This window comes from Pyrus communis, chromosome 8 (assembly GCF_963583255.1).
Source record: "Pyrus communis chromosome 8, drPyrComm1.1, whole genome shotgun sequence".
Lineage (NCBI taxonomy): Eukaryota > Viridiplantae > Streptophyta > Magnoliopsida > Rosales > Rosaceae > Pyrus > Pyrus communis.
The window spans coordinates 505887-532446 of NC_084810.1; the positions used below are offsets into that span (position 1 = coordinate 505887).

Here is a 26560-nt window from a genome sequence, read left to right on the forward strand (position 1 = left end):
AACGCATTCAAAATCTCAATATAAATTTAGGATCTTATTAAAATCTTACGACATGACATTGAAATAATACAATCTTATTGAAACGCAAACAACAATACAACAAAGAAGGTTTTGAAAACACAACAATAACAGCAGCAACAACTCTTGAAAAAATTGACATACATCGAAATAAAAACACATTCCTCTCTCCTCAGATCCTCGAGAGCGAAAACTCTATGGTGCTTCTGAGTATCTATCCTCCGAAATTTTTAACCGTTTAGATATTAGTACATGCCTTCATTAGAGAGCAATTTCCATCTAGAGTACAATGGCAGGTCGGTCCAAGCCCCAGAGACATGTCCATTTTCACAGACATAAGCTCGAACAACCAGCTCGCCGTCGTCATGGTACCCGAAAACCCGCCTCAAGCAGATTGCAGAATGCAAATCCCAAGTGTCCTTGCAGGTGCAAAACGCGCAATTCAGATCAATCTTGCTGCGGTTCCCATCCTTGATCGTCCTCCACACTTGGGACCCCTTGAAATCCTTGAAATTCCCTCTGAAAAGCATGTAATTTCGCTTCTCTTCGATGTGCACGCAGCCGGGCCAATCACAAATGTACAAGTGATCGCCCGCGGAACCGGCTGTGGAGAAGCTTGTTGTAACAACTCGTCCCAAAATTTACGGAACAAAAAAGATATTTTTGTATTTTCACCAAGTTTGGAAGTATTTTTAGTTTTAAAATGATTTTTGGATCTTAAATGGTGTGCCCAAGGAGCCCATCCCCTGATTTTGTCCCCCGAGCCTTTCGTCTATTTTCTCTCTCAGTTTTCTCTTCTCTCTCATTTCCCTCACTCCCTTTTCCCTCATCCCTGGACCTCTCCATCCCCGTGCACTCCCTCTATGATCTCCCCCTCTCTTCTCGATTTCATCACTCACACAAGCAACAGCAACCCCAAACCAACATCACTGGACGTAGGAACCTTGGGAAAACTCAAGCAAACCTTCATGAACCCCAACAGTGATGGTGTCACTGTTCATCATCTTCTCCGACGTGTTCCGTGGTTTTCCGACTTTGGTAAGCTTCTAAAAACCCTTGGGTTGTGTTTTAGGGTTAGATCGAAGGTTGTTTTAAGTGGTGTATACGTGTGAATCGCCGAAAATAGCTCGGAGTAGCTTTTCCAAATTTTCCGGCAAGCACCGCCCCTTTCGAGGAAATTTCAGGCCAAACCACGGTGATTTGGCCGGCATACAAGGTATCAATCTCTTCGTCTCGCTGAGTACTACAACTTTCCTTTTTGTTTCACCCAATTTCGTTGAGTATTGAAGAAGTTATATCCATTTAAATCTTACCCAGTTTCCGACGACCTCCGCGACTTTCGAGGCGTTTTCCGGCCAAACCACGGTGAGTTAGACGTCTTGCGAGGCACCATTCTCTTCGAATCTTCGAGAACTACAACTTTCTCACTTGATTTTATTGAATTTTGATAAAGTTATGAACGTTTAAATTTAAGGAACTTTCCGGCCGAATTCCGGCCTTCTTCTTCCTTGGGTTCGGCGACCCATCAAACATAGGCCTTTTGGGCCTTTCTTGCCGAGCCCAACCTAAACCCATTTCTCCCTTTTTTTTTTGTTTTAATTTTAATTATTTTCGATTAAAGGCATTTGGGCCGTGTCTAAGGCTTGGGCCTTAGGCCCGTCATCTTTTTCAAACCAAGCCTTTAAAGGCTTAAAGCCTTCGGGCCATGTCCTTTTACCTCGGCCTTTGAGGCCGGGCCCTAAAGCCAAATCCTTTAAGCCCATTTCCTTACAAACCTTAAACCCTTCTAAGCCCAAACCTTTAAACCCTAAACGCTTTATGACCCAAGCCCAATCCCTTTTAAAACCCAAACCCATCAGAACCCAAGCCCAAGTCCAAACCCTTTAACCCAATCTGGATCCAAGCCCAGACTCACTTGACCTGTTGACCTGAATCCGGTCTGACAGTTGACCCGATTAACGATCAGCGTTGATTTTCACTTTGACCGATAAATGGTCAACGTCGACTTTGATTGTTGAATTTTTGAGTTTTCGTGCGGGACCCCTCCTAGGCTAATTTCAACGTCTTGAACCCGTTTGCAATGTCCGTTTTCCCAAAATAAGTCGTTTGAGTAGAGTTTGACTAAATATACCCTTTATGTGCTTAGGGGTAATTTATTGTGGCGTTCTGTCTCCGCTAGTTGCGTGGCTGATCGGCGGCGAAGTACTGTGAGTGGATCCCTTCTAAAAATGCATGTTTTGATAGTAGAAATGCATACATGAAAAGCATGATTTGATGACTATGTTTTATGAAACGTTTTATGAGATAACATACTTACTGAGGCTAGTTTGAATTATTACTATTTTTCCTATAACCCGTGTTCTTATAGAATATCCGATGGATGACGATATGATATTTAGAACACCTCTTTATAGTATATAGATGACTTTATACTATGAAGTTGCTTTTCAATATATGTATGTTCACTGGTTTTGTACTTACCTAATAGTCATTTCCACTACGGGACGTAGGGATAAATTTCGGTCCGTCCCGGGCGACGGTTTGGTGTTGACATAGGGCCTGGAGTATGTTTCCTCTGGCTATTAGCATAGGGACGGAGAACTAGCATGGGGCCTGAAGTGTATTTTTCTCTGACTGTCTGCTCAGAGCCGGGGAGCCGGCATGGGGCCTGGGGGTTATCGGACATTCACTAGTGATTATTATATATACAAGTTATGATTTGAGACATTGTACGACATGCTAGGTTTCGGAAAACCTATGTTTATCATGATATATGTGTTTTCATAAAACATGGGGGTTAGTACGTTGATAACTGTTTTATTATATATATATATATATATATATATATATCAACTTGGTCCACTCATATTTGTTTTGTGCCCCCTTCAGGACTTAGAATCGAGGCATACAATACCAACGTCAAGGCACTTTCGCATCGGCATCTTTGAGTCTTCTCGGTGTAGGACCCATTCTTTTATTCATTCAATTTTATATTATGTCCTTTAGTGTTTTAGGATTAGTTGTATGCTTTGAACACGTTCCTTAACTGCATATTCATTATTTTTTTATATTTATAAGCCTTATCTACCCCTTGTTTTCAACATTTGCATTAAATAAATGGCTTTCGTCACCCTCGGGTGTCAACCAACACGTGCCTATCTTGGTATTCAGGGAATATCTGGATCTGGGCGTGTCACTTGTTGCCCTGATCACGGCTCAAATTCCAAACCCCAGAAGCCAAATGCGACCTCATCGGTCTACAGACCTTCACTTTCTTGCAAATCGAAAATTCGTTGCCCACTCGAACGAAGCCATTCTCGACGGAGACTTGATCCTCTGCCACTTCCGTCACCGCTGATTCTAATTGGGAATTATCTTGCTCTTGATCATGGGCTTCAGAATCGTTATAAATTATTGAAATAAAGATCATCGAACAGAGACCAAGAACAATCATTTCCAAATGAACCACCCTCCTGAATCGTACCAATTTGGCTCAAGGACGCCTCGGTCGGAGGCTTCGCCGCTGGAGATACGCCGACCGAACCGGAGTCTAATCTCCGGTAATCCTCGTCGGGACCGAGCTCGCGCTCGAGCCCAAAGTTGGAGTTCTCGAAAAAGACGTCGGAGTGAAGGAGGCCGATGCAACAGACAGCAAGCTTGTGAAGGGCAGCCTAGCCGCTGGGAGGCTCGAAGGAGCCGGCAAGAAGATTGAAGACTACGGAAGGGATGACCTTGTAGCACTTGGTCTTCCAGCAGACGTTTCAGATCATGGAGGATAACTTGGTGCAGGAGCAGGCGAGCCGAGCCCAGTTCTGTGGGTCATCCTCGAGCTTGAAGAGGATGTTCAGAAGGACGTCATCGGAGAGCTTCGAGAACAAGGTTCCGACCATCGGAATTCAAACTTGTATGAGAAATAATGGTTTAAAATGACGAAATTGACGTTAGTTTTGGGTATTTTGGGGGATTTTGTGAGATGGTTAACAGAATTTCCGTTTGTTTGGTTCGATTTGTTTTTCAGTTTGTTTCCGATGAATTGATTTGGGGAGAGAGAGAAGGGGAAGTTTGCGATGAACAGTGTGTGTGAGAGTGGTTGGTTAAAGAGGATGGCTAGAGAGAGCGAGCGAGGTGATTTCCTTTGCCGTTGGAATTTGGTGGCGCTAAAATGACTCTCTGGGGGACTATTTGATTTATATTATTTTGATAAGACGATACTTTGAATTACTTTAAATTGGAATCGTAGTGACTCGAACTTGAGTACAAAGTTTGAGAAAGGCTCGTACATGGTAGTGTAATATTGAATCGAAACGTCATGCGACATGAAATAACTGAACTGAAATAGGTTGGTTCGATTTTGATGTTCCAAAAACCAAACCGGTTTATATTTAATTATTTAAATCATATACAAATACTCAAAATCGGGAGGTCAAAAGTTTCGAACTCTTTACCTCCAAGTTGAGAGTATTTGCTTTAGCCAACTTGACAACAAGCTTTATGTTGCCATAATCGTATTAGTAATATATTTATATTGATTATGGATCTTTAATTCTTTATAAGATTTTTAAACACAAAACCCTAACCGTCCCATTTACTCCCATTTCATCTCCTCTTCGTTCTGCTTTCGTAGTTTCTTCCTCTCTTCCTCCAAATCAGACTCTCTATCTCCCTCTTCTCCGGTTCTCCTCGTGAATTTCTTCAAGGACGGTATCGGCCTCGGCAGCATCTTCCACAGCGGCGTTCAGGTTCCTCATCTTCTCTCTCTGTGTCTTCCTCTTGTGTACTCGCAGTTGTATGTATATGTATGTAATCTGAAAGTGGACGTGTAATTGGTAGTTGGAGTGCTGTGAATTTGGGGGAGATTTAGGCCTTTAATCTGAAAGTAGACATGTAATTGCTAGTTGAAGTTAATAATTTTCTTGATTGATTGTAAACCTTTGATTTGAGCTTGATCTGAATGTTGAAAAAGTTTCAATTTTCGCTATGTTAGTTTAGATTTTCGGTATTTGAGTGGAGCTCCTTTAGGCTTTAGCTGTAGAAAGAAAAAATGGGGTTATTTATATTTCGCATTTGGCCATCTGGGTCAGTTCAAGATATGAAATTTATGGTTGTTTTTCTGTGATGGGTATATTATGTGGTTATGTAGATTTAGCTTCAGAGATTTGTATATGGTTATATTCTGTTTATGGCTGCGAACTAATTGTGAACTTTGTCTACATGTCCTTGCTTAATTTGTGGAATCAACCATCAATGGTGTTTAACCAAAGTTCCTTTTGGCATTTGTATAGGAATTTTTTTTGCTATTGAAGAAGAGTAAGATCCGGCCGGGGGGGGGGGGGGTGGGTTAAAAAACCCCAAAAAAAATTTGAACCGAACCTAGCCCTAATTTTGGGGCTTCTGGTAATCATTCATCATGTTGACATGTTCATCAACGAGCTTGGGATAGGCATGCTTATGTAGGCAGCCCAATAGGTCATGTGTCATTATTTTATAAAATAATAAAAAATAATTTTATTTGTAATTTCGGATAGAATTTTAACCAATCTCGTTACATCATGTGTCATTATTCGAAAGTACAATTTTTTATGATAGATTTTGATAAGATTTTTATCCAATTCCGTCGCATCACGTGTCGTTACCTTTTTAGAATCGTTGATGATAGATTTCCGATAAGATTTTTAACCAATCCCGTCACAACACGTGTCATAATCTGTTTAGAATATTTGAGGATAGATTTTGATAAGATTTTTAACGAATCACGACGTGCCATGTGTCATTATCTCCAACATAATCCTTTCTTTTTTCTCCATATAATCCATCATCCATCCTAAGAAATCACACACTCTATCCTTATTCATAGTTTTTGCTTCTTTTTTACAATGTCTTCTTCAAGGATGTTGTGGGAAATCGATGAGTAAGAGAAATAAGGGGGCGTTTGTTTGCCCTCACTAAGTTGGACTGGACTGGACTGGACTAGCTATTAGTCCAATACTGTGTTTGTTCCATGCTGGGACTAACATTAATGAGACTAAAGGGGACTAGCATGGACAAAACCCTTCACTAAGAGGTCTTAGCGAGACCCCCCAATAACCATGGGACTAGCTAAGACTATCCTCTCTTTCTCGTCCTCGTCATGCTCAACGACCACTCCCGATAGACTCCTCGTCATCTCCGGTCACCTAGATCAATCATTAACTTTCCGACTTTCTTTCAGATCCATTTCACAACCAACTTTCATATAAAATATACCAATTGAAGCTGGGAGTGACAAGATTACGATTTTACCTGAATCGAGGCTAAAATGTGGTCGAATGTGGCCGGAAAATGGCCTGGAAGTCTCGGCCTGTTTGGGCTTCTTCAAATCCATGACAGATTCGAGCATTCAAAGCTAAGATCTCGGTCTAGGGATGGTGATGAATTTTTTGGCGGTGCTAACTTCATCCAATTTAATGAGGGTTGGCCGGAAAACACATCGGGAAACCTGCAACTCGTCGGGAAAATTGAAGCCGTGAGGTTCCGTTCGAACAACACATAGCTAGAGAAGGAGGGATGACAGAGAAATAGAGATTTGAATCAATAAGGAGTTTGACCAGGAATGAGAAAGAGACATGAATTGAGAGGTCTAAGAGGAAAAAAAGAGGGAGAGGGTGGGACGATGAGAGAAGAGGAAAAGAGTGGGACGGAAATGGTAGGAAAAGATGGAGAAAAAGATAAGATCATAATAAAATATTAATAATTTATATATTAAATAATATAATATTAGAATTTGTTATTATCCAGCTTCTTAGTCCAATACTGCACCAAACGCTTCACTAAGTTAGTCCAGTTTAGTCTAGTCTAAGCCAGTCCAGCTTAGTCCTTGAAGCTAATCCAGTCCGAGATAGTCCGGCGCAACAAACGCCCCCTAATTGTTTAAGCAAAGGGAAGAAAAGTTCAATCTCCAGGTGGCAAAAATGAGACAGAAAAGGAAGAGGATGAGGAGTGTAGAATAAGAGATGATGAAGCAACAAGCCAAAGAGGTTGACGAGAGCCAGAGTAGGCGGTGTTTACCTGCCGCCGAAGAACCAAATGTCAAGGTGAAATATGACATTTCCCCGTCCCACCCCAAACACGTCATCCAATTTTGCATCCACCCAGGACGAACAAAAAGCCAGGAAAATGATGGTTGTTAAACTCTCGGAATTATGGATTGGCTTTCCCATGTCAACATCATCGCCGCCAGTGCAGATCTCATTTGGAAATCTGGTCAAGCACTATTCAAGGCTATGGAGAATGGTCTGAAAGAAGTTTTGAAGGGTGAAACCTGTTGCTTCAGCCTGTAGACTCAGAAGCACCTTGCTTCCCTGCTTTGCCAGTCCGGTGAGAACACGTGATGTAACGAGACTGGTTAAAATTCTATTCGAAATTACAAATAAAATTATTTTTTATTATTTTATAAAATAATGACACATGACCTATTGGGCTGCCTACATTAGGATGCCTATCCCGAGCTCGTTGATGAACATGTCAACATGATAAATGATTACCAGAGGCCCCAAAATTAGGGCTAGGTTCGGTTCAATTTTTTTTTTGGGGTTTTTTTTTTTTTGCCCCCATCTTCCTCTTCTTTAATAGCAAAAAAAAAAAAAAAAAAAAAATTCTATACAAATGCCAAAAGGAACTTTGGTTAAACACCATTGACGGCTGATTCCACAAATTAAACAAGGACATGTAGACAAAGTTCACAATTAGGTTGCAGCCATAAACAGAATATAACCATATACAAATCTTTGAAGCTAAATCTACATAACCACAGAATATACCCATCACAAAAAAACAACCATAAATTTCATATCTTGAACTAACCCAGATGGCCAAATGAGAAATATAAATAACCTCATTTTTTCTTTCTACAGCTAATGCCTAAAGGAGCTCCACTCAAATACCGAAAATCCAAACTAACATAGCGAAAATTGAAACTTTTTCAACATTCAGATTAAGCTCAAATCAAAGGTTTACAATCAATCAAGAAAATTATTAACTTCAACTAGCAATTACATGTCTACTTTCAGATTAAAGCCCTAAATCTCCCCCAAATTCACAGCACTCCAACTACCAATTACACGTCCACTTTCAGATTACATACATAAACATGCAACCGCGAGTACACAAGAGGAAGACACAGAGAAAGAAGAGGAGGAATTTGAACGCCATTGTGGAAGATGCTGCCGAGGCCGATACCATCCTTGAAGAAAATCGCGAGGAGAACCGGAGAAGAGAGAGAGTCTGATTTGGAGGAAGAGAGGAAGAAACTAAGAAAACAGAACGAAGAGGAGATGAAATGGGAGTAAATGGGACGGCTAGGGTTTTGTGTTTAAAAATCTTATAAAGAATTAAAGATCCAGAATCAATATAAATATATTACTAACTTCCTGATTTTGAGTATTTGTATATGATTTAAATAATTAAATATAAACCGATTTGGTTTTTGGAACATCGAAATCGAACCAACCAATTTCAGTTCAGTTTTTTTTGGCTTCAGCTCGGTTTTTTAAACCCACCCCTACCCAAAATAACCCATACTCGAACTTTTATAACCTAGGACAGAGGGATTACCCGAATTTCAAGTGCATTGGAAATTAGCAGACCAAGCCATATCCCCCATAGACAGTACAACAACTGCCGCACTAGATAAGTTTAAGTGCGTTGGAAATTAGCAGACCAAGCCATATCCCCCCATAGCCAGTACATCAATTGTCTCTCCATATAAGGCTGTCTGGGGAATTGGCTTTGAGAAATTGATTGAATCCACAAGGTAGTACCTTGATCACAATAAACAGGAGATGTAGAATATGATCGCCTCCATTAAAAATTTAGAAAAACAATTGAGCCAAGTGACTGAGAGAGAAAAGGAAAGATTCCTAGTTAAATCGTCCCCAATCCAAGAGGATCTGAATAATGCAATGCATTCAGGTTATTTGCAGTGGAAAGAATCATAAGAACCATGAAGAGGAAAAACATGAAGAAACAACTACAAATAACTCACGACCAACATCTAAATAGGCCCCAACATAACCTATTTTTGCTAGGGTGGGTATGGGTCGAGTGGGGCCCAAATTTGGAGGGATTGGACCAGAGCCGTTTTAAAATGCAACGAGACATTTTGGGCCAGGTATAAGATTTCTAAGATTTGGACTTTTACAATTTGCCATTTCCCCCTTTGACTATAATTTTAGTTGATTATCCCCTAAACTTTTATAAATAGTCAATTTTCTTTTTTATGCTAGATTTTAAAAATTTTCGTCCAATTTTTTATCCATTTTGATCATCAAATAACACATGACAACTGTATAGGGGCAAAAAAAAAAAGGAAAATTGGATGACAAATTTAACATCTAACACTAGGGGATAAATAGGCTATTTATAAAATTTCAAGGGGGTGATTGGCTAAAGTTAAAGTTTATATGGGAAATTGGCTAATTATAAAAGTTTAAACGGTTAATCGACTAATATTAAAGTGCCAGAAGAAATTGACACCTCTATACAAGTTCAGAGGAGCAAATCGACGAATACCTCTTTTACTAAAGATTGGTTACAAAAACATTTTTACAAAAACGCTTTCAATCATTTTAAAAACAATTCCAAACAAGCCCTTAATCTAACCAACCAAGAGTGACACTATTAATAGCCTTAATCAACAATTAACAATTACTAATTACCCATTGCCAGTAGCAGAAAAACAGGAATACCATTAAGTTGTATTCACGCGCCAGTCTGTGATTGTTTTGCCTTAACCGCCCGTCGTTTCTTTTTAGAGATAACCCGAATGATTAGGAATTAAGCTATATTACGTCCACCAAATCAGACGACGCTGTTTGTACCAAGAATGAAGAATCAAGCAAGCAAGCTCGCTCGTTCGAACCGATTCCATTGAAAGCACAAGTCCTTCGTATAAATAGCTGGCCAGAAAAGCTCTTATTCCAAACGCTAATAAAAAAAAAAGCTGCTTTTCTAGAGAGAGAAACGGGAACACAAGAAAGAAGGTGAAGAACTAGAGAGAGAAGGGTAAGCATTAATGGCGGCAGAGAAGCAAGTGATGGTGATCGGGGCGGACGAGAGCGACCAGAGCCAGTACGCTCTGGAATGGACTTTGGACCACTACTTCAAGCCCTTCGGCGGCGACAAAGCTCCCTTCAAGCTCATCATCGTCCACGCCAAGGTCCAGGTTTCCACTGCCGTCGGCTTGGCCGGCCCGGGTAAGAATCTAACTGCGACATGAAGTGATTTTCACCACCTCTACAATGCAAAGTAGAGGAATAAACTGCTGCCGCGGAAAATAACAAATGTGCAGAAGTCGCTTTGTTTTCATTGTTTAGTTGATTATGATTAGCAAATTTGCATGTGTGCTAAAACTGCAGGAGCGGCGGAGATTCTGCCGATCGTGGAAGCTGATTTGAAGAAGAGTGCTGCCCACGTAACTGAGAAGGCCAAGGAATTTTGCGCCTCTAAATCGGTATTTAGATGGTTTCCATTCTATATGATGGTTTCAACACGAGATTCGTAATTCTTATGCTATCATAGAACACAGCGGAGCCAAATGATTGCACACCGATGTGATGCGAAGAAATTGCCCTTCGCTAGCAGCTTTTCTGAGCACTACATATTCTAATGCTTGCAGGTGACCGATGTGGTTGTGGAGGTTGTGGAAGGAGATGCTAGGAACGTTCTGTGTGATGCTGTTGAAAGACACCACGCATCCATCTTGATTGTGGGAAGTCATGGCTATGGAGCCATCAAAAGGTATTCCCTCAAACTTAATCTAATCTTTTCGAGTTGAACGAACAACCATCACTAATTCGCACGATTAAGTTTGAGCCGAGCTTGAGGTTTTTCATGGAAAATGATGTTACTTATCCGTGGAAATCTTGATTCTGGTGCAGGGCCGTTCTGGGAAGCGTCAGCGATTACTGCGCTCATCACGCTCACAGCACCGTGATGATCGTGAAGAAGCCTAAAACCAAGCACTAAGCTTTCACTGGGTATTCAGTTAAGCACGACAAAAAGTCCGTCGTGCTTGAAAAATTACAATACACACATAATAAATTCGTCCTTTTGAGAATTGAATCTTGAAAGGTTATATGTATATATATACTTTGTGCTTAGAGTTTGATCGTTCAAACTTCGGAAGTCTCGCATGTATTAAGTTGAAGCCTTCAAACTTCTGTATGACAGTCGATCCGTGTATCAAAAATTTGATTGGTAAAGTTATGATATAAGTTATACTTTCATTGCTGTTTCTTAATCTCCGCGCTACCTACATAAGAATCAAGGTGTTAAAGTTTTAGAGGGACAGGTTGTGGGCCATCACTAATAGCATCGGTATTATGCCCATTTAATCAAAAGGTGTGAGATTTTTATGCAAAGGTCTCAATGCATTTACAAGTGGAAGTATTTGATATAATGAAGTCATGATTTGTTTTGTAAGATGGTTGATGTCAGACTTTTTGCTTTATTCTACACAAGGAACATAAAAACGCAAAGGGGTGTGCTATACACACATAATTTTTTTATTTTTCACACACATCTTGTTCATTTGATCTTCATATGTGGAAAGAAAAAAGGGTGTGTAAATAGCACACTCCAAATGCAAAATGAGAAAACGAGAATGTGAAGAAAAAAAAAAAAAAAAAAACCTTGAACGAAAATCTTTCGGTACTGTTCACTTTAACGAAAAACCACATTTGTACGCTAAAAAATTAATCCTAGTACTATTCACTTTATCTTTTATTTTGTCATTTTCATTCAAACTTAAAATTTTCAAATTTTTTTCATTAGTTTTCTTAAATAAAATTATATATGTATATATACTCTTGGGCGATAAGAAAACATGTCAAATCGCATCGAGAACCAAAATTTTCAATCGAAAAATCACATAGGCCGCATAATGATATGGGGCGGCGTTTGTGCAACAACAGACGACATCAAAAGGGTGTTGGAGTTGTTGGTTTGGGAGAAACCAGGGTGGATATATACGTCGTTGTTTATGGGAAAACGACTGCCAAATATTGTGTTACAAAACTCAAAAGGGTTGAAGATAAGAGTGAAAAAGGTACAATAGAATCAGTTATAAAAAAAAAAGTAATTAAATATAAAATTGATTGGACGAAACAAACAATAGGTCATGCACAAGCAATACTCAGGGATAACGATTGTCTGCCCTCCCATTTCCGGTTTGTGTGGTCACGGTTAAGCCACGTTAATATTTTATATTACTATTTATTTTTTTCTTATTATCTCTATAAAAATAATAATATAAAATGTTGACGTGCCTTAACCGTAACCACATAAAAAAGGAGGCCACGAAAGGGTAGACAATCCTTGTCCATACTAAAGAGATAAGTAAATTGAACACATGACCTCATGTGCAAAAGTAACTCAACACTTTAAATTAATTGAACCACAAATACTTTGCGATTGACTTTTTATTCTAGGTCCACGACCATTTTTTATTTTTTATTTTTTGAAGAAAATTCGATACTAGATTATTGGAAGAACTCATGTCAATACAAAGATTGAGAAAAACTGGAGCCCAAAGGTATTAGGTAGAAATTGAAGGCTTAGACTAGTCATACTACACATAAAAGTTTTGATTGTCGTACTACAATAGTAACTTACTCTTTAATCCATGCTAAACTGACACAAAGAATCAAGACTCGGAGATTTAGTTATCAACGAAGTATGTTACTTCCTCATCCCTCATAACCATTAGAAATGACCAACTTCTTGATATACAAAATGTTTTTATCATTTCTTATATTATACTAGCCAGCTTCTTAGATTAAGGTATCTATTGATAAAATCTTCTATTTTTTTATCTTTAAATATAGACTCGAACTATTTTTATTCCAGCCGACGGTAAGACAGATATATTCCACCAACATATCCAACAGCGCCAGTGGTAATTTGTTATTTTAATTAATTATGATTAAGATGATCATTAGTGGGGTCTAGCCAATAATTAATTCCATATACTGTACCTACAATATAAGTAGGCACAGAAGATGAGCAAATTATTCATACCTAAATATTATTACGATTTAGAAGATAATTGCGATCGAAACAAAGCTGCAATGGCGAGTAACACTGTCGAGAACTCGAAGCAAGTAATGGTGGTTGCTATGGACGAGAGCGACCACAGCACGTACGCGCTCGAATGGACTCTCAGTCACTTCTTTATCCCCTATGCATCAAACCCTGTTTTCAAGCTCGTCGTCGTCCATGCCAAGCCCCCTCCTCCCGCCATGGCCCTTGTCGGACCTGGTATGTAGATATTCACGTCTATGTATTAACTTACTAACTAGTTGGCGCTCTAGCTCTTTCTATATTCGCATAAATATTAATTGGGTATAATGCAGCTATATATACTCAACTTAGTGAAATGTGTAGGAGGAGCTAAAGTTTTGCCAATTCTGGAGGCAGACTTACAGAAGATAGCCATGCGAGTTGCCGAGAAGGCGAAGAAAATTTGCGCCAGTAAACAGGTAATGATCCTCACGAAACGTACCTACATCTGGGATATCACAGAACCGGTTTCTCCAATTCTGCAGGGAAATGCTCAAAACATTCTCTTTGAGGCTAATATTTTTGTTTAATTTGATGTTTATGTAGGTGAATGATGTGGTGGTGGAGTTGGTGGCTGGGGATGCTCGAAACGTTCTCTGTGAGACTGTAGAAAAACACAAGGCATCCATCTTGGTTTCTGGAAGCCATGGCTATGGAGCTATCAAAAGGTAACTCCATTTTCTTGCTGCTTCTCTTCATGCAATGCAAATTTGCAGTCAGTAACGATCAATCGACTCTGGTTCTCTCCTTCTCTTGCAGGGCCATCCTAGGCAGCGTAAGCGATTATTGCGCTCATCATGCTCACTGCACTGTGATGATTGTGAAGAGGCCGAAAATTAAAAACTAAAATCTGCCACTCTCCAAAACGTCTCTACTAAAGAGCAGTAGCTGCTGTGTCCGGCAGTCCGCCAGCAAATAATTTCAGGCATGGTTGCTGTTTTGATCCTTGTAAAGAATTGTTACTCGATGTAAAATATGTTATTGTCTATGAATCCCGAGCATCTACATTTAGAAGTTGTGCATTTATTGCATTTCACTACATCCACGATTCTAACAATTGAACGACTTAACACACACACGCATTTGAAATCTCAATATAAATTTAGGATATTAATAAATACATTGAAATAATACAATCTTATTGAAACGCAAACAACAATAAAACAAATAAGGTTTTGAAAACACAACAATTACAGCAGCAACAACTCTTGAAAAATTTGACAACATCGAAATAAAAACACATTCCTTGCTCCTCAGATCCTCGAGAGCGAAAACTTTATGGTGCTTCGGAGTATCTATCCCCCGAGATTTTTAACCGTTTAGATATTAGTACATGCCCTCATTAGAGAGCAATTTCCATCAAGAGTACAATGGCAGGTCGGTCCAAGCCCCAGAGACATGTCCATTTTCACAGACATAAGCTCGAACAACCGGCTCGCCATCGTCATGGTACCCGAAAACCCGCCTCAAGCAGAATGCAGAATGCAAATCCCAAGTGTCTTTGCAGGTGCAAAACGCGCAATTCAGATCAATCTTGCTGCGGTTCCCATCCTTGATCGTCCTCCACACTTGGGACCCCTTGAAATCCTTGAAAATCCCTCTGAAAAGCATGTAATTTCGCTTCTCTTCGATGTGCACGCAGCCGGGCCAATCACAAATGTACAAGCGATCGCCGCGGAACCTGCTGTGGAGAAGCTTGTTGCCCTGCTCACGGCTCAGATTCCAAACCCCAGAAGCCAAATGCGACCTCATCGGTCTGTAGACCTTCCTTTTCTTGCAAATCGAAAATTCGCTGCCCACTCCAACGGAGCCATTCTCGACGGAGACTTGATCCTCCGCCGCCTCCGTCGCCGCTGATTCTAATTTGGAATTATCTTGCTCTTGATCATGGGCTTCAGAATCGTTATAGACTGTATCGAAATAAAGATCATCGAACAGAGACCAAGAACAATCATTTCCAGACGAACCACCCTCCTGATTGGCGCCAATTTGGCTCGAGGACGCCTCGGTCTGAGGCTTGGCCGCCGGAGATACGCCGACCGGACTGAAGTCCAATCTCCGGTAATCCTCGTCGGGACCGAGCTCGCGCTCGAGCCCAAAGTCGGAGTTCTCGAAGAGGACGCCGGAGTGCAGGAGACCGGGGCAGCAGACAGCAAGCTTGTGAAGGGAGGCCCAGCCGCCGGGAGGCTCGGAGGAGCCGGCAAGGAGATCGGAAACGACGGAAGGAATGACCTTGTAGCACTTGGTCTTCCAGCAGACGTTTCGGATCATGGAGGAGAACTTGGTGCAGGAGCAGGTGAGCCGAGCCCAGTTCCGCGGGTCCTCCTCGAGCTTGAAGAGGATGTTCAGAAGTACATCGTCGGAGAGCTTCGAGAACAGGGTTCCGGCCATCGGAATTCAAACTTATCTGAGAAATGATGGGACAAAAGGACGAAATTGATGTTGGATTTGGGTATTTTGGAGGATTTTGAGAGATGGTTAACGGAATTTCCGTTTGTTTGGTTCGATTTGTTTTTCAGTTTGTTTCCGGTGAATTGATTTGGGGAGAGAGAGATGGGGAAGTTTGCAATGAACAGTGTGTGTGAGAGTGGTTGGTTAAAGAGGATGGCCAGAGAGAGCGAGCGAGGCGATTTCTTTAGCCGTTGGAATTTGGCGGCGCTGAAATGGCTCTCTGGGGACTATTTGATTTATATTATTTTGATAAGACGATACTTTGAATTACTTTAAATTGGAATCGTAGTGACTCGAACTTGAGTACAAAGTTTAAGAAAAGCTCGTACATGGCAGTGTAATATTGAATCGAACTGTCATGCAACATTAGAGAATTTTTTCAAGAAAACAGGCATATCTTGACAACAGAATGAATTAATTTTAGAACTGCACTACTATGACTAACTAACCTAAAAAAAATACGTGCAGTTTGATTCCTTTTCATTTGTTTGTTTGTTTGTTTTTTTTTTTTAATTAGAAAAATTGTTTATTTTGTGACCCCTCGAGAAAGGATAGAATTCAAAAGCAGGATATACGAGGTAAAGACGGAATGGCCGTAATTGAAGATAAGATGCGAGAAAATGGTTAAGGTGGAGAGAGTCTTTAAAAAAGCATAAAGTATTTGAAATTAACAAAAAACTCAATGCAAAACCAAGCACATGACGTTTTAAAATTATACAAACAATTCCACTTAGGATTCTATTGTTATTTGTGACCGCACGAAATTCCTCATGAGTGTACGTGGGACTTAAAAATTGTATATTTCACTGTCATGTTGTCACACACACTTATTTTTGGGGGACACTTTACATCCTCATCACTTGTGAGCCTTTTGACCACACTTTATTAGGAGGAAACGTGTGGCTCTCCCCCACCCCACCCCCACTTTCTCATATGACATTCGAGGAATTGTGATGCTCTTATCCAAACTTGTTGAGAAAATCCATCATTTGGTAAAATAATAGTATATTAACACTTTGTGTTTGATTCACTTGCCTCAAGTATAATAATTGAGTCATCTAGTTTTCATTGTGGCCATGTTTGATTCGTGGAATAAGATTGGTTAGTAATCCAACTCTCGTGTCTGATCACAAAGTAAGTTCATTAAAAAGAGAATTCTCATGTCCAATTAAGAAATAATTCTTTTGAAAATGAAGTACTTGTGTTTGATAAAATAAGTTTACAGGTAACGAAATTCGTGTGTCTAACTAGGATACAGTACTTTGCAAATGAAACTCTCGTAGCTAATCACAACATATATTTTAAAGAAAACTAATGAAAAGGGTTTGAAAACTTTTGAGTTTTAACGAAAATGACAAAAAGATGTTGTAAATAAATAATATCATGATTAACTTTTTAGAATAAAAATGTAATTCTTCGTTAAATTGAACAGTGCATGAGTTTTTCGTTAAAATTTCGTATATTTATTAGATTTTATTTCGTAATTAGAAATGAGAGTGGAATGCGGCTGCTTTTGGTCGCAAGTGGTATGCGGTGTTCGATGTAGGACATTTGAGTCCACAAATCTGAACGTTGTCGTTTTCCTCACTCTATGGCATAACCACCAATCGAAAAAGGCAAAAAAAATTTCAGCGTGCCCGAAACAAAAGACAGTACCCCATTTGTTATTATCCCATCTTCCGCAGATTGCACTGCCACCGCTAGTTTGCATCATGTGCATTTCATAACACCTTATTGCTACAACACGTGACATTCTCCCTTGCAACTAAACATAGTTCATCGTCGCCCATCTAATTGATGCTTGCTACGTCTCCAAAAAGAGAAATACTCATCCAATAGACAAGAAGTGGTGAATCTATCAAAATTCAAGATTATCTCTCTCACTTTCATATCACTTGACACAAAATAGTGCATCAAAGTAGATAAAGTCGCACAAACGAGTCAGAACAGTTCACCAAGGCAGCGTGTCATCCCTCTTGCACCCAAATTCATATCACATATCCCCTAGTTTAGAATATCACATTGTCAAAAGAACATACGAGGGCCTTCAACATACATTTTTCCGTCGCTGGATGTTCATTCAAGTATATCATCAATCGCGTCAATGTTAAACAAACAAATGAACAATGAGACTTCAAGCAAAAATGTAGTAAAGAATCTCAAATGCATTACAAGGTGCAAAGACAGTAAAACGCCAGTTTCGGTTAAACAATAGCCAACAATGTAACAGACAGTGATTTGAAAATGAATCTATCCATAAACTTACAAGTCTGCTAAATAAAAGGTGCCCGTATTACAGTCCCTTAACAAGGATTGTAAACCTTTCTCCGAGCGATAACTTCAGATCAGGGATAACATCATATCACCTATCAAATAGAATTGCAATCAGAGTCTAAAACGAATTGTTGCACAAGTTCAACGTTCACAAAGCAATAACAATTCGAGGAAAATGTGTCAAGAGAAGAAAAAGATGGTGCGACACTGATGACACTAACAAAAGTAAAAATAATGCTCGAGAATGATACCGTGACAAACTCTTGCTCCTGCTCCTGCTCCGGATTGGACTCCTGCTGGCACTACGCTTCTTTGGACTTTTACTAAGATGCTTCTTCGGGCTTTTACTTATGCGTTTCTGATTATGCCAACAAAACAAAATTATAAAGGGCCAAAGAGCCGTAACCCAATTGCAGTTATCACACGAATCCAATGTCAAAACAAATCCAGAGAGGCCGTCATTAGTAAAGGAGAAATCAAATTAACTGCCAGCCAAACTTTATAAACATTAGACTTCACTTCATCCACTATCACAGTACAAAAATGTCAAAAACAAACCTCAATAATATCTTAAATTAACCCCAGAATACAAAAAACTACCGAAATGGGGCAAGTAACAAGATATTGAACTACTTTTTAAGTGAAACAATATTACAAAAATAAGACTTACTGAAGGCACTGGAGATTTGCTTCTTGATCTTGATCTGCAAAAGTTCCAGAAACAACCGAATTTAATAACCATGTTCCTATTACCAATTTGATCCAAGGTCCTTGATGCCTCTTCCATGTGAAGTTACCATATCCAATAAGGATAGAAGAAAAAAAATTTAAACATTTAGCATACCAATAGAAGAAAAAATGAATGAAAGAATTGACGTAAACCCCACCAAAACAGATCACAAAATCAGAGGGAGAAATATTTGAAAAAAAAAGAAAAATTTATAATTATTTATAAGACAACAGTGGGAAAGAAAAGGAGCATTCTTCCCTACTGTAACACAAGAATCCAGCATATCCAGATAGTGTGACCTATTAGCCTGGCAAAATGTTGGAGCATGAAACGAAAATCAAATTGTCTCTACTGCTCATTGACGATGACTTCCAAGTCCCAATGGCACTTAGTTCACAGATATCCAGCTTTACTAGTGCAATCCAAGACTTCCATTGATCCCAATCTAGCACCCATGGACATTCACAATGCCAAAAGCATTAGAACAGAGGCACCATGAACGTTTTGCAAAGATGCCTATCTAAATAACAGCATACCTCCATAGAAAAAGAGTTGTAAGCAATTGACCTTATCCAATCAAGATCCTAAAATCCAATCCCCAGTTCGCCGCATATATCCATATCTAAAAGAAAAACAAAGGTAATTTTCATGCAAGCAAAAAGGGAAAAGAAAATAAAAACTGGTTGGATATCTGACTCCTTCTTGGCAACCACAACTGCTGAGCAGGAAAAAATGGAATTGACCAACACGAAAAGATTCCAGCACAAATGAGATAATTCATACTTTAGAACTGCAAGAAGACATTTAATTCTACACATGATATCTTATTGCAATAGTAATCTCCATCATTATTCACCACATGGACCCATGAAAACCCAGATCAAACGTAATCAACATACCAATAGGTAACTGACTATTTGAAAAAATAAAAATAACCCATACCCTGATGGAGAGCGAGACCTTGATCGTGAACCGGGGAGAGAAGCAGATCTTGATCGAGATCTAGCAGGTGAGCGGCGTGAAGATTTGGTTTTTGGAGACTTGCTGCAATCATATGTAAAAGTCACAACATTAAATAGAAGTGTTTATTCCCCACATCTACAGAGTTGTGGAATTGACAATGGTCAAACCTCCTGCTTCTGTCCCGGCTATAACTTGGACTACGACTGCGACTGTAGCTCCTGCCTTTTGAATGAGATCGACCGCGACTAGGGCTCCTAGATGAGTCCCTCTTCGCATCATATTCCCTCACCTGTGTAATAAAATGAGATAATAAACGAATTTAACAAAAGTATAGAAGGTAAGGAGAGAGATTTTCAACTGTAAGATTCATACACGAACAGATTGGCGGTCAAAAGCATTCCGGAACTCAGAGCCATCAAGCTTTTTGATCTGCAGAAAACAAATTTATGAAGCTTGAGATTCTTACATAGATGCTTCAGAGACATCAACATATTAATATTTCACACCTAGAACTCATGCTTCATAGAAGGTTAAAGAAACTATGTATGTCTGGAGTGAGAAAGTAAAAGGAACACTTACCGCATACTTCATATCTTCTAAGTTCGTGTAATCCACAATCCCAGTTGTGCCTACCAAAAAAAAAAAAACATAGGATAAAAGCTAAAACGATTGAAATATGAAGACCCATGAACCACTAAACAATATTAAAATGACACCATATGAAAGAGCAGAATATATCCCAAAAACAGTCTGAACATTGGTTGAGAAGCACTATGAACCACTGAGCAGCTTTTATTGTACCACATATCATAAATTTTTCTAAGTCACCAACATGACAAAACCAGCCAAATCAACAAAAACTAGCAGGAAACGGTAGGAGAAAAACTGGAAATTCTATTAAGCTATGTAGGAACTCGAAAATGCTAATTCTAAGAGCATCTCCAATGGGATCTCGAAATGACCTCCTAGCCAAAATATAGGGAGAGAGCTGGAAACTTTCATCTCTAAAGAGTGAGAAAGGAGTTCATAGCATTAATTACGAATGTTTGAATAATATTTTACATGAAAACTTAATTCTTATTGGTTCACAATCATAATGACTCCATAAATTAGCAAGTATGCTAAGAGTATAAATTTTCTAGAGAGCTCCTAAAGTAACTTTTTAACTAAATTTTGAATTAAAAATGGAGATCATGATTGGAGATGCGCAAAAAAATATCCAAGCAAATATCTGACACATGATACCAAAGGAATACACTCGAATATGAAAAGCAACTTACCACTACCATCACGAAAAACTTGGGAGAAACAGACATCTCCTGCCCGTCGCATGTGATCCTAAATAAAATGCATCACATGTGTCAGATATGAATTGACAGTTACCACATCAAGGGAGAATTATAATGAAAAAAAAAATCTTCATCTGATAAATACAATAGCACACCTTAAGATCTTGCCATGAAGCGGAAGGGGGAAGTTCACTGACTAACACTGTGGGCGGAGAAGGTTTAGAAACACATCAGATGCATCCTACCACATATAAAACAGCACAACGTATATCAAATGAAATACACACCACGATAATCTGAGCGCCTAGACATCCCACGTCCACCTCGACCACCACTATAGTTACTTTGACGATCTGAAGAAGATGAATGCCCACGCCCTCCATGTGCAAGTTCAACCTACAGAGATATACATCAGAATACTATGTCTAGGCAATGTAACATGGCTACCATGAAAAGTAAGCATAATAGCCTACCCGTAAACGATGCCCATCAAAATCATAGCCATCACGACCACGGAGTGCATCTTCAGCATCACGAGAGTCTTCAAACTGTACCAAAGAACTTGTTCAAACACAGAAAAAATGAAACATAAATGAATAACGTAAAGAAAGTAGCCAAGGGATCTCACCTCAACAAATGCATAACCAGGAGGCCTTGGAGGGACCTTCAGGTCAATATGGGCTATGCGTCCATACTGTGGAGAAAATTAGAAATTTCAGTCAGTCTATTCATGGCTATTATTTTAAGTCCCATTATTTAGAAGCAAGTTTTTCGAAAGATAATATGATTGTTCACACCCAAGAAAGATAATACGAAGGTTAAGTTTTGCGAGAGAAAAAAACACGTGCTTTTCCATTCCTAATCTCAAAATTCTATTCGTTTTTAAACAACATGAAACCCATCAATGTACAGTTCTACTTCTACACATACAAGTACAATCAAATGAATTCCAAACAACAGTTTCCCATCAAAAAAACCGCGTAGCATTGCGTCCGCATATCAATTCAAACAACAAACTGAATTACCTTGAAAAACAAGTCTTCCACCTCTCTCTCGCGTATATCACCGGGCAGATTCCCAACATAGAGAGTTCTGCTTGTACTACGACTGCTCATTGTACTGCCAAAAAACAAACAAACCTGTTGAAAATTCGGACACGAAAAACTCCAAAGTTGCATCTTCTGTAAACAAATTGAATTCCTCAAGGATCCTATTTTCTTAGATAAGGCATTCAATGGAAAATAAATTAAAAATTCAAATCACAGAAATTGTTTAATTTTATTGAGTTCAGTCAACGAGAATCCGAAAACGATAATCAAAATGCAAATTCACATTCGATTTAAATTCTATCATCCTACGGTTCTTGCGAAACGAAATCGAAAACAAAATGTATTACAATTTTAATTTCTATTACCTTCCGATGAAAATTGGGGATCGCAGCGAAGCAGAAAGGGGCCAAAAGGGCTGGAGTTTCAAGGGTTAGGGTTTTGAAATTGGAGAGAAGATTTGTGGGGCTGCCAGATATAATTATGGGTTCGGATAACCTGTTGCGCTGAGTACGGCAGTATATACGACTCTGTTTTTGGTTTATTAGTTCAAACCGCCCGATCGTTAATCGGTTTTGCGAGAGTTTGTATCTGGACCGTTGAATCTCACGCGGGACCAAAGAGTGCACACCGCACTTGCGGACGTGGTGTAACGAATCTGATTACGAACTGCAGTGACTTGTCCTCGTCGTACTCGTAGGTTTGTGTTTCGAACTCAAACTATTCAAAACCAACGATGATGTTGCAAATATGAACTTACTCTAGCTAGAATAATGAGCAAACTGCCGTTTAACCTTTTGAACTGTTATACGAGTTAAAATCAACACCTTAAATATTTTTTTAGTAAATTAATCCGAACTACTTAAAATTAGCCAATTAATACTACACCATCAGATTCGATGAAATTTCATCTACTTTTTCGTCAAATTCTGGCACAACTTTATTCTCAAGAGTGAATCATATGTTGATTACGTGTCAGTATCTGGCGAAAAAAAACGGATAAAAGAACACGGAGCACAGTCATACAAGAAGTAACAATCACCCTTTCAAATGTAAGAGAAATATAACAAAATCCTACTCATTCCCTTCGTTTTGGACAACAAATTCCTTATTCATTGCCCCACAAGAAGTGACAGAAAGGACAGAACATGGTAGATAGACATTCGATGTATGGAGAATTCGACATCTAAAAAACCGAAGCATAGCTTTCAAAACCACACGAAGCAATTCTTCAGCCTGTAGGAATACTTCCGGAAAGAGAGAAAAATAAACAAAGAATTTGAAAAGGAATCGGGTTTATATTCCACGTCATATTAGTCTAGAGAGGGCAGAAACACCAGTTTAAGTCACCAAGCAAATGAATGTCGAATCTGCAGCTACTAAAAGTAAAACTAAATTGACCATAATCAAGTAAAAGACCAGTCTCGGCAAAGATACAGCGTTCGTTCTCCACACATTTATTACTCCTTCAGTTCAAAAGATGGTCGATTTCTTCTATGGATGGTGATGCTTATGAACCTCTCCACCCTCCTTGGCCCGTGCAGCTGCCCTTATTTTACGCTGCTCCTCCTTGTAAATTCGATTCCTTCGTTGAAACTGCGATAATAGATATGCAATAAATTATGATGCAAACAAGACAAAAAACTTCTCTCTTTAAGAGAGAGGTAAATATTATTGTAGTAAATGTTCTCCTACGACGAACCACATTACCAAGTTGCAAAGTCTCATACTTGTTGTTCACCAAGTTCCAAAAAGTTATGACATGATTACGTATGTTCATACCCTGAGATGAATGGCTCATGCGTGCAGTGAAATAAAGCCATTTTACAAGTTTATTACCTTGACTTGGGAACCTAATCATGAGAGGGATGAGAAAGCCATCTTGATTCCAAAGTTTACAAATCAGGGAAAACACTATATAGCTTCACCTCACCCGACACTATATGATGACAATCATGTACTTTTTGACATTTTCTTCTCACCTTTGCTGATGAGCAAAACTTTGTAGAAGATTGTCTTGTTCGAACCATACATTATATTGCCAATTGTGTTACCAATTATATAATATATGCCAATTATGTTGTCAATTTGTTATTATGTTTAACCTCCTATTCTTAAATGCTACAGATAGTGTATAAAGTCATAGAACTCAACATTTAACATAAGGTTGAACCATTTTGTACTCGATGAAATCTAAAAATATAATGTGATTCACAATAACAAACGGAATCAGCCATACACAACACATAAGTAAACCCAAGCAACTCCTATGTTTCTATCTCCCAAATATTTGATACATAAAACTTCATCTTTTTTCTCTTGAATTTTAGGAGATACATAGAACTGTATAGTGCACTCGGATTCAAGATTATTCCCAAGCGGTTCTACAGTTATATGTTACTACAAGGTGGAGAATAGAAAAATAAAAAAGAACCTGAAAATGCATATGCAAGTCCCTACAAAATAAAGGAGAAAATAGAATAGAAAATAGAGGTGGCAAACTCGTTACTCGTGCAATGTAAGACCATTGGCAATTGATTTCATCCTCAAGCTAATTCATGGGTTATGACACTAGCTAATTTCACCATCGTGAGGCCTTTTTTCATGTAGATAATCCAGAATATGTTTACATATGTTTCACGTAGATACTACATCACCAGGATTTACTGTTGATTTGATATTAGGTTAACGATCAAACTATGGATCATATCATATGGGGGACATGGACTACAAACCACACAGAGGAAACTGGAAAGCTAAGGTCCCGTTTGATAACCATTTAGTTTTAGTTCTAAGTTTTACATTACCTCCACCCTTATTCAGTTTTCCTCTCTCCCACATACTATACTACAAAAACTGAAACCTAAAAACTAACAACGAAATGGTTATCAAAAGGGCCACAAGTAGTCAATATTAAAGGCTCTAATTGAAGATGAGCCATCATTCTGTTACATAAAAATCATCCATGAAAATAACTAGTCAATCTCCCGAATCCCGACCAAAAGAAAAACTCGTTTAGCTTTGCAATTTTGACCTATTCATCAGTTAACTCTTTAAATGCCTAACGACAACAATGTCGCATGAAATATTTTGAAAAGCTATTATGCACAATGCACAAGCAACGCCATGCTTCAGTTCTGCATGCTACTTTCTCTGTTTCTAGGAACGATTCTAATTTTACTATTCCCCTTCCTTTCGAACCAGAAAAAAGGTATAGTTTTCCTTAATCTTCCAAACAACCATCCCTCTCAAGCTTCGCAGTAGCCATGCCACTCAGGACACAAACACTTCAATCGCAAATGCAGACTTCGAAGATGAATGATATGTAATAAGCGAAACCATAATCATAAAACCAATTTTTCAGAAAACCCTAAATTATCTATCCAATGAAGACTTGGAATGCAGCTGTTAATCAAATCCTATGGCTTTAAACACCACATTATCTACAGCAAGCTAGAAACCCGCATCGACGGATCATTAAATCAATTGAGGAAAACCAGAGCTCAAATTAAACACATCTGAGCTAGATTAACAAATAATTAACCAACAATAATACAACCGATCTGAGTAACATTAGAAATGAGATTAGCAAAAGCTAATTAATTGGAAGAGAAATTGACCGACCTCTTTGGAGTGGTGGAGGCACTCGAGGTAGTCTTCGCGGAGGAGGACGCAGTCCTTGGGCTCACGGCAGCGAGACATGCACTCACTGAAGTCCACCCAGAAATCGTAGCACCGCCCTTTGTTGCCGGTGATTCCCCACCCCGATGCCATTTCTTTCTCTCGCGCGGCGGATGATCGAGTCGAATCAGTTGTATCGACGGTCGGTGGAGGTCAAGAGTTATCCGCGATTGCGGTGGTTGGTTCGCTCTAGCTGCTGACTGTAGGCGGTATCAACGGTGTTGGTCTATCATGTAAACCGATGAAATTTTCGCCTGTGAAAATAGTCCTTAAAAAATAAAGAAATAAATTAGTTATTCAGTTGATCACGTCTGTCGATCTCGTACTATTTGTGTAAATGGACGGTCAAAAATGAGTCATTTTTTTGTTTGTGGTACTGAAATTAAATTTTGTTTCCTAATTTTTTCAGTAATTTGCTTTGTAAAATAATTGCATTTTTTTTTTAGGTTTTCTTGTAATTTTATTAACTTAAAAAAAAAAAAAAAAACAAAACAAAACAACAACGGGTGATTATCCATCCTTTTTGGAGGTTAAAAAGACTCATATAGACATTTCAACCTCCCACTAGCTTTCACATTTTTGTAGATTTATTTAGTTTTTTTTTTTCTTTTGCAATTTGTTCTGCAATATAATAATTGGGATCGAACTCATGAGAACGATCACAATCATAATCAATTAGCATATAATTAACTGACACATCCATGTCTACCTAAACTACTCTAATCATGTATAATAAAGCATATTAAAAGATGCAAAGAAATGTTGAACTTAATGATGCGAATTTTATATGAAAATTTTGTGCAGTTTGATACTTACGATATATAACAATTATCCCGACGGTTAAATTAATCATTCGAAGTTAATCTTATATTAGTCTCATTTCATTACCAAATTAATGTGTCTTCCTCATATTTAAGAGCTCGTCAAGAGTTTTTGTTGTCTCATCAGCACGATAGGTTGTGTTACACTTCACGTGTTACTTTGCTCGTGGCCTTTTATTCACTTTCATTTTA

General features: G+C 38.8%; 5 protein-coding genes and 1 pseudogene across 7 annotated transcripts; 2 read left to right on the top strand and 4 right to left on the bottom strand.

Annotated features, from left to right (window-relative positions):
• Positions 1-35: 35 nt before the first annotated feature.
• On the bottom strand, positions 36-3908 carry LOC137741966 (phytochrome A-associated F-box protein-like; annotated as a pseudogene).
• A 5987-nt stretch (positions 3909-9895) lies between these two features.
• On the top strand, positions 9896-11247 carry LOC137741967 (universal stress protein PHOS34-like). The gene is made up of 4 exons (XM_068481672.1): positions 9896-10247; positions 10410-10504; positions 10670-10791; positions 10932-11247. The coding sequence occupies exons 1-4, from the start codon at positions 10067-10069 to the stop codon at positions 11017-11019; spliced, it is 486 nt and encodes a 161-aa protein (XP_068337773.1). The 5' UTR covers positions 9896-10066; the 3' UTR covers positions 11020-11247.
• A 1874-nt stretch (positions 11248-13121) lies between these two features.
• Positions 13122-14118, top strand: LOC137742468 (universal stress protein PHOS34-like). The gene is made up of 4 exons (XM_068482343.1): positions 13122-13311; positions 13438-13532; positions 13660-13781; positions 13873-14118. Exons 1-4 carry the CDS (start codon positions 13122-13124, stop codon positions 13958-13960), a joined length of 495 nt encoding a protein of 164 aa, XP_068338444.1. The 3' UTR covers positions 13961-14118.
• Positions 14119-14235: 117 nt separating this feature from the next.
• LOC137742467 (phytochrome A-associated F-box protein-like) lies at positions 14236-15640 on the bottom strand. The gene has a single exon (XM_068482342.1). It carries the CDS (start codon positions 15502-15504, stop codon positions 14473-14475), a length of 1032 nt encoding a protein of 343 aa, XP_068338443.1. The 5' UTR covers positions 15505-15640; the 3' UTR covers positions 14236-14472.
• Positions 15641-17697: 2057 nt separating this feature from the next.
• LOC137741513 (serine/arginine-rich-splicing factor SR34-like) lies at positions 17698-22351 on the bottom strand. Of its 3 annotated transcripts, XM_068481219.1 has the most exons (14): positions 22235-22351; positions 21846-21939; positions 21449-21514; positions 21294-21368; positions 21108-21216; positions 20976-21022; positions 20812-20869; positions 20111-20160; positions 19904-19960; positions 19699-19820; positions 19511-19612; positions 18509-18542; positions 18090-18196; positions 17698-17930 (listed from the first exon to the last, which is right to left on the bottom strand). In XM_068481219.1, the coding sequence occupies exons 2-14, from the start codon at positions 21933-21935 to the stop codon at positions 17927-17929; spliced, it is 921 nt and encodes a 306-aa protein (XP_068337320.1). In that variant the 5' UTR covers positions 21936-21939; positions 22235-22351; the 3' UTR covers positions 17698-17926. The 3 variants fall into 3 exon arrangements, with proteins under 3 accessions (XP_068337320.1, XP_068337322.1, XP_068337321.1); XM_068481221.1 differs by lacking the exons at positions 17698-17930; positions 18090-18196; positions 18509-18542 and adding exons at positions 18621-19013; positions 19136-19190; XM_068481220.1 differs by lacking the exons at positions 17698-17930; positions 18090-18196; positions 18509-18542 and adding exons at positions 18621-19013; positions 19105-19190.
• A 793-nt stretch (positions 22352-23144) lies between these two features.
• LOC137741514 (NADH dehydrogenase [ubiquinone] iron-sulfur protein 5-B-like) lies at positions 23145-25809 on the bottom strand. Its single transcript, XM_068481222.1, has 2 exons — positions 25491-25809; positions 23145-23462 (listed from the first exon to the last, which is right to left on the bottom strand). Exons 1-2 carry the CDS (start codon positions 25638-25640, stop codon positions 23361-23363), a joined length of 252 nt encoding a protein of 83 aa, XP_068337323.1. The 5' UTR covers positions 25641-25809; the 3' UTR covers positions 23145-23360.
• Positions 25810-26560: the final 751 nt, after the last annotated feature.

What these genes read in the sequence shown, in the direction of transcription:
- LOC137741967 (XM_068481672.1), top strand. Translation starts at nt 10,067, where the DNA reads ATGGCGGCAGAGAAGCAAGTGATGGTGATCGGGGCGGACGAGAGCGAC. An exon ending in CGTCGGCTTGGCCGGCCCGG is followed by an intron (nt 10,248 to 10,409) that starts GTAAGAATCTAA and finishes CTAAAACTGCAG; the next exon opens with GAGCGGCGGAGATTCTGCCG. An exon ending in AATTTTGCGCCTCTAAATCG is followed by an intron (nt 10,505 to 10,669) that starts GTATTTAGATGG and finishes TAATGCTTGCAG; the next exon opens with GTGACCGATGTGGTTGTGGA.
- LOC137742468 (XM_068482343.1), top strand. Translation starts at nt 13,122, where the DNA reads ATGGCGAGTAACACTGTCGAGAACTCGAAGCAAGTAATGGTGGTTGCT. An exon ending in CATGGCCCTTGTCGGACCTG is followed by an intron (nt 13,312 to 13,437) that starts GTATGTAGATAT and finishes TGAAATGTGTAG; the next exon opens with GAGGAGCTAAAGTTTTGCCA. An exon ending in GGCTATGGAGCTATCAAAAG is followed by an intron (nt 13,782 to 13,872) that starts GTAACTCCATTT and finishes CTTCTCTTGCAG; the next exon opens with GGCCATCCTAGGCAGCGTAA.
- LOC137742467 (XM_068482342.1), bottom strand. Translation starts at nt 15,504, where the DNA reads ATGGCCGGAACCCTGTTCTCGAAGCTCTCCGACGATGTACTTCTGAAC.
- LOC137741513 (XM_068481219.1), bottom strand. Translation starts at nt 21,935, where the DNA reads ATGAGCAGTCGTAGTACAAGCAGAACTCTCTATGTTGGGAATCTGCCC. An exon ending in TAGAAGATATGAAGTATGCG is followed by an intron (nt 19,961 to 20,110) that starts GTAAGTGTTCCT and finishes TGTTTTCTGCAG; the next exon opens with ATCAAAAAGCTTGATGGCTC. An exon ending in TTGACCGCCAATCTGTTCGT is followed by an intron (nt 19,821 to 19,903) that starts GTATGAATCTTA and finishes TTTATTACACAG; the next exon opens with GTGAGGGAATATGATGCGAA.
- LOC137741514 (XM_068481222.1), bottom strand. Translation starts at nt 25,640, where the DNA reads ATGGCATCGGGGTGGGGAATCACCGGCAACAAAGGGCGGTGCTACGAT. An exon ending in GCCTCCACCACTCCAAAGAG is followed by an intron (nt 23,463 to 25,490) that starts GTCGGTCAATTT and finishes CTATTATCGCAG; the next exon opens with TTTCAACGAAGGAATCGAAT.